This window comes from Python bivittatus, unplaced genomic scaffold (genome assembly GCF_059951505.1).
Source record: "Python bivittatus isolate LINGU-HERP-01145 unplaced genomic scaffold, Pbiv_v1 ctg000590_np1212, whole genome shotgun sequence".
Taxonomy (NCBI): domain Eukaryota; kingdom Metazoa; phylum Chordata; class Lepidosauria; order Squamata; family Pythonidae; genus Python; species Python bivittatus.
Window position 1 is genome coordinate 31,615,679 of NW_028277086.1, and position 14,330 is coordinate 31,630,008.

A 14,330-nucleotide genomic window follows, 5' to 3' on the forward strand; every position below is an offset into this window, starting at 1 on the left:
AAGCTAAAGTTTTTATTAAAGTTAGAGTTATTAAACATGGACAAGAAAATGCTCTGCCAAGAATATATCCAGCTGATTTTTGAAAAGGGAAATCCTCACTAATATTTTGAAATATTAACAGGGAGAAGTTATCGTGTCGATAATGATGATGGAATAGATAAAATACACTTGGATTTCTGAAATGGCCTTCTAAAGGGTTTTGAATAAATTTAGAAGTCATAAAATAACACATTAGTCTTCAATCTTTTGGGCAGCTAGCGTGGATTGTCTTGCACGGGCAATCTTTCTGTTAGATACGTGCTTCAAAGCAGAGTGATAGCTCTAGTTGTCCACCATCATTATGTTCTACACATACAAGCTTAACACAGAAATATTCTGGAAAATGAAAGTAACAGATGACTAAAGCATTTCTGGCTTTAAAAAAATGCAACATTAAAAATAAAACAAGTTACTAAAATCAGTAACACTTTTGGGCATTGGAAGAGGGTTCAGGGATCATTGGAATCCACAGCACAGATCCTTTGATAGAGTAGAATGAAAATGGGTAACATAAAGGAGAGAAAGGATGCCTTTTGCTATGCAGTGCATAGTCGTTCATTCATTCAGTTTGACCGATTCCAACCAACTCTGAATGGCTTACAACAATAAAATAGCATAAAACCAGCAAAATAAAATTAATCAAAACCAAAATTACCAAAATTAACCATGTATGGAATTCTCTGAGACAAGACAATTGTGATGGCCATAGTCTTCTCTATGTTTTTTAAAATAATATTAAAGAGATTTAGGATTTAAACTGATATTATGAATTTTAGTAACTAAGATAATATTTTTAATTAAAAAAAAAAAGAACCCAAATGTTAGTTGTTGGGAAGCTATTATCTCCTTGCTTTTGTTGGCTTTGTGGAAGCATTGCCCAACCATAATTGGAAGCAGAATGTTTCCCACATGTAGCCCTCAGTTTAATTTCAAAAGTCTTCTGCAAGATGTTAGGTTAGGCCTTGGGTAAGAGATATGTATGCTTTCTGTTCCCATTATTAACTGAAAAAGAAAAAAAAAGGATGTCAAAGAAAAAGCAGATGAGAGAAAGAGAGAAAAAGGTGTTAGAACTGTCTCTACCACTGGCTTCCTTCAGCTCCACCTACCATAGAAGCCATGGAAGAAACCAAATTTTGGCTGTGTACAAAAATCCATGTATTGAGTTGTACTCTACAAAGGTTACCAGTTTGAACTGGATTCTATGACAGCCTTTCTTTAAAGATACAAAATTATTCTAGACATAAAAGCATACTCCCACAACTTAGTTAGCCATTCTTCTACTGAGAGGATCAAATGACCTTTCCAGTGAGAAGGATATACAGTATTATTCTTGCAGCAGTTAGCATATAAAAGCTGAGTTAGTATATTTTGAAGGGACTATGGTTTAGTAAAGTTTATTGCAGGATGAAATAGGAATTCAAGTTTTAAAATTTGTTTCATTCTAATATGGATCATTTTCCAGAATTGTTGAGCTTTATAGCATTGCCACCAGGTAGGGAAAAATATTGAAACTGCTAATTACATTTCCAGCAATTTTAAGAAAATGAATTGTCCTTTTTAGCAACCAGAACTGGTGTAATATACTAATGATAAAACAATCTTATACCAGTTTTCTCTAAGTATAATATTCTGGGTAAATTTAATATTCTTTTCCCATTGAAATTCCTACTGTTGCATTTCTAATTTTTTTTTTTTTTAATCTGCACTCAGTCGTTACCGACTCTGCAGTGACTGCTTTTGGATGAGTCCTTTGCAGTTTTCAAGGCAAGGTGTTTCGGAAGTGGTTTGCCAGTGCCTCCTTCCTAGAGCAGAGCCCAGCTGGCAAGCGCAGGAGGTGGGGTTTCCGTTGCTTCGCGCCTTTTTTGGGCAAGCGCGGCTTCCGCGCTACCGGGAACTGCTCCCGACTCCTTTTGCAAGGCACCGCCAGCATTTTTCCTCCCACCGGAGTGAGAGTACCCATTTATCTACTCACGTAAGTTTTCGAACTGTTGGGTTGACAGGAACTGGGGGAGGAAGCAGGAGCTCACTCTGCTATGCGAAGGCTGGGCCCAAACCGCTGAAGTGTCGACCATTTCTGGCCAGCAACTTTCAGCGTCATTAAGCCACTGCGCCACCGCATCCCCTTGCATTTCTAATACTGCATTCAAATTCTACATCCATCCATGTGTATCATACAATCTTTTTCTTGTTTGGATTGTGAATCATACTTTGCCAAGAATAGATAAGACCCAGCAAATGTTCCAAATTACATATTATGAGTTTCTGAAATTCAATTACTTGTTTCTGCAACTTTTTTAGCATAATACTACTTATTTGAAAATACTGAAACCAGTCAGGTAGGCTGGATCATTGTAAATTAAGTCTCTCGAAAGATTTTATCTTTGTCTTATTAATAATTAAATTTTGCAGACTAAATGAGTTATTAATTCTCCACTGAGCAAATGTATTAGTGCTTTCCTCTTCACAGAAATAAACATTTAATAGCAAAGCAAGAGGGAACAATTTGGACGTAACTATTTATCCCAGACATTCAATATGTTACTTATTATTGCATGATCTCTTATAAATTGTTTATCTCTGTTTATATCATCCCAAAGATACTTATGCAAACTATCTAAAAACCCTGCCCCTTCCATAAAGATAGCCAGACCATAAGGAGATACAATCCAGTCTGAAATCCATATAAATAGCAGTGGTTCCCACTGCTGAATTCTTTTTTTCCTCTCTCCACATCATGTTTTTTGATCCGCTATATCTTCTAAAAATCATGAAAATAAATGTTAAACAATGCATAGCCTGTTTTTGTGTTTTCCTTATTCAAAGTAAGAGTGATATTTTCTATATTTCCTAACTAGGTTTTGCCATGTTAGTTGATTACAAGAGAAACACCAGCATGTCTTCTGCTATCTTAAAGATTAAGAGTACATTGTGATGTAGTTTGTTGTGGACTACAGTACACATCATAAAAAGTTTATGTGACAATAAATGACTGAGTCTTGCAGATGCTACACAAATTTTTTAGTTATGTTCCTAAGAGGACTGAGTTGGAAATTAAGTGTGTTGTGAGAACTCCAGGAAGGAATCAGTTGTGTTAGATTTAGTACCAAACAGATCCAGTCATGCTACTTTCGGTCATGTCGTGTCACAAGAACTCCAAAATTAGTGGGAGATGGAATAGGAAGCTTATTAATGCTTCATCTGGTATCTTGTCTTTTGTCCAGTGAGGTCATGTTGGAGGAGAGGGTGATGCTGGGCAGAGTTCAGCATATAGGAACAGAGTAGAAAGGGCTGGATTGGAAGATGACAGCAGGGACAGAGAGTTGGAAGTGAGTGGGATGTAAACATTTTTGTGTGAACTGGATCTTAGAATATTGCCAATTTTCCTGTTATTTATCCTTTTTTCCTTCTCCCTTTCTCTTCCACACTCACTGCTGCCTGCTTGGCCAATGGGGAAAGGGCTGAAGATGTTATGAAGCCTTGCCAGTACTTTCCTTTAGCCAAGGCTCATGGGGTACCAGGCACTTCCTAGAGAAATGGGTGAGGACTGTGCATTCCCAAAACTGTGTCTTACTCAATTATTGTAAGCTTCTAGGACCACTGGTAACTGAGATTTGACTAGGTTAATGACTGACAGGATAACTGGGAACAGGGCTTTGGATGTTTTGTTTTGTATGGGTGATTTTTGTTGGGGGGGCAGATAATCTTGCCTTAGATTTTTGGATTTTTTTGTTTTTGTTTCTTATAATTAGAATATTCTCTGCAATATTCCACAGAAACTGATCTATCTGCAGAAACAGGTTCCTTGAGCAGTTCAACTCCACCTACAACTCAAGTGGCTGCTGTTAGGGTAGGGAAAAAAAAGATCTATTTCCAATACTTTAGACTGTATAGTTTAATATGAGTCTGTGAAACCAAAAAGTCAATTACTTGTAGATGGGGGGTGGGGGGATAACCAAGACTTGTGGGAGATTTCTGTCAGCACAACATCAGGGCATGCCCCCCTGCTGAGTTTTTATGATCCCTGCTGGATTAGACCCAGTGACTTTGGCATATTATCTAGACAGTCTTTCTAATCTAGGATGAAAACAGAGGCGTATTTCCAAGAAATGTTTGTATTTTGTTAACTTGTATACACATTTTCTCTGGAACATTTTCCAGGGTTTATAATGGCCCAAGTTTTAAATTATGCCATAAGGAAGATGGCCAAGCTAGTATTGTGCATGAAATTCAAAATAGCGGTAGAAGTTTTAGTCAGCAACCAAAGGAACCTTACAAAGGGTGATTGAACAATTGATACAGAATCCCATTTCCAATGAGCCTTGGCATGGAAAAAAGTATCCAATCTGTAGCATTTCCTGATACAGTGGGGTGCCAAAATCTGAAGAGCACCTGACAGTCAATTTTAACAATATTAATCTGAACAAAGGTAGGCAATCTGCTGCCCCAGGACTTCACATGGCTCATGAGCCCTGTTTATGCAACCCAGGAGTCTCCTCTTGCCATAATTGCTAAAACATAAGTTTAACTTTGCTTTTACAAATGTACACTTCAAAATTCTTTCCTCAAACCATGGAAAATAAAACTCAACAACCCCAGCCACATCCTTTTGCATCAACACCCTCTCCATTGCAGTCCTCAGGCTCTTTCCAAATACTTAGTGCTGCAATCGCAAAAGATCATCCAGTCTTGGGCTAGATGGACCATAACTTGACTTAGTTTGAAACATCTTCTCATGTTCTCAGAAGTTACTGAATTGACTTTGTATTGAGAGGCATGGTTCCATAACCTGCTTGAACTTCATAGGTAGGACTGAACAAATAGTATCACTTCCTCATCTGTAAATAATAATGCCCTTATTATGAACAGATGAAGCCTTCTTATACCAAGTCACACCTTTCACGTTTGTATTCATTTTGTCAGCTTCTTGTTCAGCCAGAATTATTTTTTTGCCACAAACACAAACACACATTCCATATGATTTATTGTTGTTGAAGGATTTGTACTTACCCATAGATTTGCAAGAGAAAAGAAGGCATATGACAACTGATTCTCTGAGTTATTTAATAGTCTGCTATTTAAGTAAATAGGTATGTTGATGCCACTGAAGTTCAAAACACCTGTTGGGCTGTCACAGCAGTAATCTACTGATTATAATAGATTGAATTGAAATTTATTTTACAAGCAGTTTTCTTCATGAGTGAGCAAATAAACCAGATGTTTTTGGTTGAAAACCCTAAAGGAAGAAAAAAGAAATCACACACTTTAGGGTATATTCACATGGCCTATCTGCCATACACAAATTTTATAAACATGCAGCAAGATGATGACCAGATGGTGACCAGGTGGTGGACAAATGTGAATAATCATGCCAGATTTCTTGTGGGAATATGCATATTATACTCAGATTATATGGGCTAATTTCAGCCCTAGGCTTTACATTCAAACCTCTTTCATTTGAACTGTAAAAGCAACTAACAGGCTTTTAAAAAATAAATTAGTAACAGAAATAACTTCCCTAACGGAATGCAGAGCACTTTCTAGAAGGCCGCATATCCTACCAGGCAATGTAGCTGAATGATTAGACTGTAACATTAGCTAGAATGCAGAGTCGTTGTTGTGGGGAAAATAGGAGGCAGCCAAAATTTAACAAATGCAGTTAAATAGAATCAAATGACACAGTTCAATAAAATATTCCTTGGCATCCCTCCTCTGGCAACAATTTTAACAATTAACACCTTTATGAAAGCTTGGTCCTGATTGCTTTGTTGAACATCAGAATGAAGGGCATCACATGTATTTCTAAGAGAAGGCTGTTGCAGTGGGATGGACCTTTAATTGAAAAGCACTGGCTCCTGTTCCCACCTATACTTCAAGTAGTATGGTTAACATCCTTACTCAGGATGCCTGGACCTGATGGACAGGATGTTTTAAGCAGGTGGACTTAGAGATACCAAGATGTCAAGCCCTGGAGGACAAAACTAGCATTTAGAATTGTACTCAGAAGCCCATTAGTTGCCAGGCCAGGCTTGGAACGCTGGTATTTTACAGGCATAACACCTCTCATTTATTTATTAGTTCCATTTATATAGCCATCCTTCTCAAATACATTACTCTGGGCAGCTCAAAACAATTAAAAAACAAAATAAAAAAACCCAAAACAATACAAAAACAATTTTAAGAACAATAAAAACCATTCAACAAAAACCATAGCCAAGGTATTCTAACATCCATCAATAACAATCAATACAGCCACTGCAGGCTCTACCCACTCTTGGGTCCCCATTCCCAATGGCAAAACCACATTTTCAGGGCCTCATGGGAAGCCAGCAAGGTAGGGGCCAGTCTGTTTTGGGTGGATGCCACAACAGCTCTCTTCCTGAGAGAAAAGCTTTCTTCTCACCACCAGATGATGCTCCCACTGGGACCCAGAACATGCCTCTCCTTCCAGACCTGATGGGATAGGTACATGTGATTGGAGAGAGGCAATCCCTCAAACAGCCTGGTCCCATGCCATGAAGAGCTTTATAGGCCATCACCAGCACCTTGAATTGTACCTGGAAGCAAACTGGCAACCAATATAGCCCGTGGAGCAGAGATGTAAATTGTGCTGATCAAGGGATGCAAATAACTGCCTGCACAGCCACATTTTGTACCAGCTGAAGCTTTCAGATACTCTTCATGGGCAGCCCCATGTACAGTACATTGCAGTAATCCATGTGACAGGTGACTAAGGTATCAGTGACCATGAGCAGGGCCTCCTGGTCCAGGAAGGGGTGCAACTGGCACCCAACATGTCATTGTGCAAAGGCCCTCCTGGCCACAGGTGCCACCTCAACCAAAGCTAGTGAAAGCTCCCATGAATATAGTCTCCACTTTCTTCTCTAGGAGTAGCCATGATTCTAGGAGAACCTCTAAATCATGGACTTGCTCTTTAAGAGGAAGTGCTTTTCCATCCAAAATCACCACTGGAGCAGATTGAAAGCCAGATGGTTTCTAGACAAAGAGCAGTTTCATCTTGCTAGTATTTAATTTCACTTGTTTGTCTCTGTTTAGATTCTAGTGATCTCTAGACATTAAGTCAAGACTTCTACAACATCTCCAGCTTGGGGTGGAAATGTATATCTGAACATCATCAGCATACTAATGATACCTCATACTGGAATGACAAATTACCTATCCCAGTGGCTTCATATAGATGTTAAAATTCATGAGATAGATATGACTCTGCAGTGAACCACAAGGGGGCAACCAATGGGTTGACCTCTCTCCCTCCACCACTGACTATTGCAACCTGCTCAAGATGGAGCACAACTACTGTAATACAGTTTCTTTAGCTCCAACACTCACAAATGGTCCAGAAGGATACCATAATGAATGGTATCAAATACCACCAAGAGATCTAAAATGGCCAGAAAGGCACACCCTGTCTATTGAAGTCCTGACAAAGGTAATCCATCAAAGTTGCCAGTGAAGCTTCTATCCCAAGCATAGACCTGAACCCTAATGGAAAAGAATCTAGATATTCCTCTTGTGGAAAAACTTGCCCAATGATTAGAGAAGATCCAACAATAGTTTAATTAAAGCTAGCAACTTGCAGTGAGCTACTGATCTCCTGCTGTTGAGAGCAAAGAGCTCCAGAGACTGGTCAACAGAGTTCTTATATAGGGTTATAGAGATTGAAGATGAGCAAACATATACATTTGACTGTTGACAAAAAAAAGTTTTACAATTAATAAGGAGTCTGGATAATGATACACAAGAATCTGGGCATCTCTTGTGTTCAGAAAGAGAACACTTTATAATGCAGGGCACTTAGCTTTTGAGAAGTGTGAATGCTGATTGAACTGTTATTCTAACAGTTTGGCCATGTACCCCATGTTGGGGAGATGTGTAAGCATGCTCATTATGAGCAACCTTGAGAATGTGTAGTTTATGGAGACATACATTTTGTGAACTAAAGTGCATTCATTGATATAATAAAGATTACAACTCCAGGAGAACAAATGTCATGGGAAGTATTCATGGCATGTATACAGGGAAGATAATATAGCATTTAAGGCTATTATAGATAGATACATTGACTTTTATATTAAACAGGCAAGCAAAGGGAGAGTTACTCAGAGATTAACCATGACCTAGGTATGAGCATGTAGGAGGGATATAGAACAATAAAAATCCCATCCATGCTCTTCTTCTAGGGTGCTCTGCCATTTTAGTCTTTTTGTACAACTTTTTGTACAACTTTTCCCCAAAGGAGAAGGTTGGAGATTAGACAGCAGTTGCTTCACACAGCTGAATCCAGGAGGGCCTCATCAGGAAGGTGCATATTTCTGCCTCTTTCAAAATGGTTAGCAGATGTAATGGTATGTGGGAATAACCTTGGGAGACTGGGTGAAGAGATGCTGCCTAGGGAATGATCAGATAAGAGGAAGCATAGCTCACAGCTGCATAGTGTGAAACATAGCTATGTTTCCACTTATTTGACCATTCCCTAGGCAGCATCTCTTGCCCGATCTCCCAAGGTCATTCCCACGTACCATTACAGCAGCACCTGCTTGTTTAGCAAGGCATTAACTGTCTCCGAGATACACCATTCATACCCCTGCTGGCTTCCCGAATGAGCTGGATAATCCAAGAGTCCAGTCTAGATATGTGGCAGAGTTTATACTCTCTTTACTTCCTCAGAATCAACAAGCCAAAATGAATCCCAAATAATGTCAGAGGGCACTATCCAAACACCTCCTCATATTTTGCCATTTGGGGTCTAGACCAGAGTGAATTTGAGCATTTATCAGTGGTTAGCCAGACATTTCATAGCAGCATGCGGGAAGTTTTTTGTTCATAACTCAGGCCATCTTACAAAAGCCCACTGGAGCACCATTTGCAATACAATAGGGTTAAAGAATAATTACTCACTGCTTTTATTGCCACACTGTAGGCTTAAACATGAACTTTTACCCCTAAGGTCTAGCTCACTTCTGGTTTTCCTCTTCCAATATTCTAGACATCTCTTCTGTCTTTTAATTTTGTGTAGCTCTTCAGTAAACCCTGAGGTCTGTGGACAGGGAGGGCCTGCTCAAAAGCAGTCATTGACTGATTGATTGATTGATTGACTGATTGATTGATTGATTGATTGCTGTGAATTCCTAAACCACCTCACTCAGGATATTGTGACTGAAGTCCCTCAGCAACAGAAGCCATGTTGATTCCAAAAGCAGATTTGTAATGCTGTCCAAGACCTCAGGAAAGAACCTTGCTATTCAGCAAGGTGAGTGATACATAAGGAAGATCCCTAATTTGTCCCTACAGCCCAGTATCACATGCGGACTTCACAGACTTTTAGACCAGGGCCTCTGACCACTGCCAAACTGTTACAGAAGATCATCACTACCTTTCTCCTGCTTTGGCATTACTAGTAATATAGGACCTGAAACTCAGGAAGGTAGATCTCTGAGACAGCAATGTCACCATCTTTACCTAACCAAGTTTTGGTAATACACACCAGGTTTGTTGGGTTGTCCATGATCAAGTTTGATTACAAATGGACCTAGCATTTATCAGAAAAGCCTGAAACCACTAGCATTCCAGTTACCTACACCCAGGATTGAGGCAATTGGGCTGGAAAAAGATGAGTGGTGTCAAATTACCAGCCATCCTTCCTCTGGAATGACCTAGCTAATGCCTTCAGTCATATCTTCCTGTTCTGAAATTCTCTCTATTACTGGGGACCTCTCAAGCACCTCCCTCCATCTACCCCACAAAAGATAGAGCCATGGCAACCACATCCCAGGGTCCAATCAGTTCCATCACTTCCTAACTAATCGAAAGGGCTGAGAATGCCACTCCAACCAGCTCAGAACTATTCAACTCCCATAAAGCTCCTCCATATTTCCTACATCCCACCATCCTTTACAATCCTTCCAGATCCTTCTTGGGAGCCCCTCCCAATCTCCACTCTCACAAGGGGCATAAGGGGCATAGAGTTCTCTCATCCCATTAAGTGCCCAGTACATTTCATTACCCAACTATGAGACTAATGTTACCCAGTTGGGTAATGAAACATCTGCAAACAGCCAAGCTCAGAGAGTACCAAGAACTCCACAGTTCAACCCTGAGCTACAGATATTCTCTTCTGTTGATTTTTGATATGTGTGTCTGTGTGTGTGCGCGCTTACTCATGTCTGTATGTATACTTATCATCAGCAGTTAGTCCACTGCAGGATGAAAACTGCTTCACTGAAGGTTAAGGATCATACTCTATCAAGCCAGTGCACTGCAGGTTAGTAGATAGATGTTTTTCAACTTTCCAGTATGAGAGAAAGTGACTGGCCCTAAATCACCCAATCAGCTTCCACACCTAAATAAGGACTAGAACCTGGGTCTCCCTGTTCCTACTCTAGCATCTTAACCACTGCACCACACTGGCTCTTGGATAATTAGAGAAAAAGTGGATCTGCAATTGCTGAGTTAAGCAGTGTCATAAGTTTTAGCCAGTTGGAAAAATGCCTGGCAGTAAATAGCTCTAAAAACTGTCCATCACCAATTGTCCATGTTCACATCACCTAGTTCTCTCCTAATGGGGAAGAGAAACAATTAGTCTCCTGTGTTCCTCTTAGTCATAGAAGAGTTGTTTTATAAATCTAGTGCTCTTCAAATATGTTACAGTCTCAAATTATGTCTTAGAATTTCACCTTACTGCTTTTATATGAGAGGATATCTAAATATGTGAAATTCTTATTTACTAAAATTAATATAATTCTGCTTTTGGGTCCATCAAAACTAAATATTCAGTTTAAGTAAAGATGCTCTTTATAGTTCTATATAATATTCATACTTCAAGAAAAACCATTGGTAGAATTCATCATTTTCTGCCAATTTAACTGTTTGGATCAACTTGTTTGGTGATTGAAACCCTGAAATGCTTATAAACATATGATTCATCTATGATGAAGGTCTATACAATCACACAATATCATCAGACTAAAAACTAAAAATTGCATAATAAGAGTTTACTAAGAAATACAAAACTGTAAAAAATGATGGAGTTTTTCAGTGTACTCCCTATTAAAAAAAAATCACATTTTTTTTCTATACCAGATGAAGGCAACTACTAAAGAGTCTTGAATGAGCAATTACACCATGAGGTTGAAATCTGAGATGCGTTTTCCTGGCCTATGATGAAGTAGTGCTACACCCAGTGGGGGCTGGAAAGACAACAGCAGCCACCCGCTTTATTAGCACTCTCCTGGTTCCCCAAAGTTGCCAGAAACTTTCAAGGGAGAAAAGGTAAATCAGACCCTGTCATGTTTAATCTAAAAAGGAGAGATCAAACAAACCCTTTCTAACAATTTAAAATTTTGGCTGTCTTAATGCATTGTAGTGAAGGCGTGAGATACTAGCCAGTCAGTCTCCCCATTTTATTTTCACCCCACTTTCTTAAAATTCAGCTCTTAGCTGCCAAACACGGAAAATTAGGTTTACTTGGCATTGTGAGCTGTAACAGAGTTTACAACAGGAGCAGCAGACCTGGGTTACATAAATCAGTGACCAGGAACAAATGTGACCTTTCTTTCGTATCCCTGTCTCAGCTCTGAGTACAGTTTATTGCTTTTGACCTTATCATCCCATACCCGTGCACTCTAATTTTTTCTGAGCCATAGATGGTTTCAGTGTGATATACATAGCGTTATAAATTAACACAGAACAGAGATGGACTTTGTTCAAAATTGTTGGAAGGAGCTGATTCACTGTCATTTGTCTGTCTTTTAACCAAAAAGTATGTGCAATAAGTAATTATTTTATTGCCAGGTAATATCCCTTAATGTTACTCTTACAAACATTAATATCTTGTGTTAAGGCAGAGGCACACAAAATTTGGGGGCTAAGACATGGTCTTTGAATGGTGCACCAGGGGCAGTACCTTCAAAAGTAGAAAGAATAAAGACAAAGAAATGGCCTGGTTGAATATTGAACATGATTAAGTTCAAATAAGTGAATGTGCCCCCCCCTTTTTTTAAAAAATAATTTTCACATTTTGTCACATTAAATTACAGTGCACAGAAAATGTTGAAGAAGCTCTGTGGGGTGGGCTCAAACTCAAAGATTTCCTGAGCCACGTAGAGCTCTAGTTCCTCTGCTGTAATGATAGGGATAGGACTGCTGCATAAAGCAGAATTATTGCAGACGCCAGTGCCTGAGTCCTTGAGAAGAACTCTTTTTCACTGGTATCTCTTAATTTATCATAATTATGATTCCTATAAATAATTCTTTATAATGTAACACTCTGAAACCATTTGAACCACATTTAAGAGTGTTACATTATATAGAATCGTTTATAGGTTTTTTTCCCATCATGCTTCCTCAAACAATAAACTGAACGAGAAATGTAGTATTTTGAATACCTAACTATTGGCAGTGTGCCAGAACAAGCAATATATAATTTAAAAGTTAGTATTTCTACATTATAAAAACATGTTTTTTCTTTAAAAAAGCATAAATTAAGACCTCTCTAATGGTCCCTATTAGCACTAGGGAAGAGATTAAAAATGGCTGTTTCTTCCAACAATATTCACAAAGTGAATTTTAGATCACTCTGGAAACATCATAATTATTCTAAGTTCAGAAGATTCAGGGAATGATCACAAGGCCGCTAGATTCCAAGTATTAAGCTAGTACTTTACTGGCATTTTGTAAGAGCTTTATACAGCCAGTAGTTTGTGAGATGAAAAAAGACAAACAATACAGTCAATGTTCTGCAGAGTTGGTTACCTGTGTTTCAGGTAGTGTTACTTTAAGGTTGTAGAGACTTGAACAATAATAACCTGTGTGGTTGGAATCTTTGCTGCAGTTGATGTATCACCATCACACTCAAAGTTTGATTAACCATGCTTGATAATGTGGCTCATTATGTTTTTCTATAATGCTGAGACACTTAAAGCCAGGCACCTCATTTGCCATAGAGTATCTTTACTGTGATCATCCACAATTCCACCCAAAAATCTCTTCATTTTGGAAATTCTCTCATTTGCACGTGCCTTATGCCCTATGTTCAGTAATATATTAATCCTTGTAAAGACACTGTTTGGGTTTTATTTATTTCTATATTTTAGTGAATATTGAAAGAAAAATTGCAATGTATTTCAGTAGCTTTAGAATCAACTGTTCCTTGGAAGCTAAAGTTTATGGACATGTTTTTTTCAGTTCCTTTAAATGGATAATGTGGAGAATAATCCACTTCTTACCAACCATTGAGGAAAAAACACTTATTGTGTAGAAATTACTTTTGGGAATAATGGCAGTTGCCAGCTGCACAAACAGTACAGCAGTACTGTTCAGTTTGGGGAGTGAATACATTCTCATCAGATTAGTGAAAATCTGTAATTAATATGGCATCTTGTAAGTATTTTCTTTTAATCTCCAAAAAGCAGGCCATGGACAGCTTTGCATAAGGACAGGAAGTTGGGTGGGATTCTGTAGGGTGATGAACACATCCTGCAAAATATACAAATCTTTTGACTCCCACTGAAATCAGCATGTGATGATCTTGTAGAAGAGGAGGTCTTTTATTCATTAAGAAAGAAAGTTGGGGAAGGACCTCCTCCTGTGAAATGCTCAGCATTCACTGTACTAATTAACTGTGCTGGGGTAATGGGAACTGTGAGAGATCACAGCCTCACTGGGTACATGCGATCCCCACAGGATTGGGCTGATCTTCTTGTAGGATTTGCAGTATCCTGGTCTATTTCAGAAGGCTTTTCTTTATTTCAGCATTTTCAATAGGAGTGCACACATCTGTCTTTATACCCAGCAGCTTTCCTGGCCCACAACAAGTCCTCTGTGAGTTTCCCCAACCAAGCTCAGTGGGATCTCTGTCAGCTGCAAGATTTATGTCATCTTTTTCAGTCCTGAGAACTGTTCCTTAAGCTTTTCACATCTGGATTTAATTGGAAAGACATTAAAAGACATTAAGTGTGCTGGAAAAGCATATTTTAAGGAGGATCTTTATAGACACTTCCATTAAAGGAACTAAGAGAGATTGGAATGGGATGTGGACAGGACATCAGCTGTTATCAGGGACAAAATTGCAGTGTGAATGGCTTCCTAGCAGTTCTTGAAAGAGACCCTGGTCTTGTTTTACTCCAGTGTAAATTAAAGGCAAGGCCCAATTGTGGAAATTTTAAATATTCATAAAACTCCATATTTTGGGCACTATTTACTATTGCTCATAGTTACATTTCTTCTAAGTTTTACATTTTCAGATTGTGTCATTTGGAATCACAATAAGGTACACT

At 38.7% G+C, this 14,330-nt stretch overlaps 1 protein-coding gene across 12 annotated transcripts in view; it reads left to right on the top strand.

The window, feature by feature from the left end:
* Positions 1-14,330, top strand: part of STAU2 (staufen double-stranded RNA binding protein 2) — a 169,537-nt gene that overhangs the window by 141,860 nt on the left and 13,347 nt on the right. Inside the window, exons 14-16 of one of the 12 annotated variants that reach the window (XR_015797607.1) lie at positions 3,813-3,886; positions 10,243-10,318; positions 11,137-11,325. The exons of 8 other annotated variants lie outside the window; for them this stretch is intronic. Coding sequence is in view for 1 of the 4 variants with exons in the window: in XM_088149236.1 (XP_088005362.1) it covers positions 3,813-3,845 (33 nt within the window). In the remaining 3 variants the exon portion in view is untranslated. The remainder of the gene's footprint in view (positions 1-3,812; positions 3,887-10,242; positions 10,319-11,136; positions 11,326-14,330) is intronic. 3 more of the 12 variants (XR_015797608.1, XR_015797609.1, XM_088149236.1) reach the window with 3 other exon arrangements.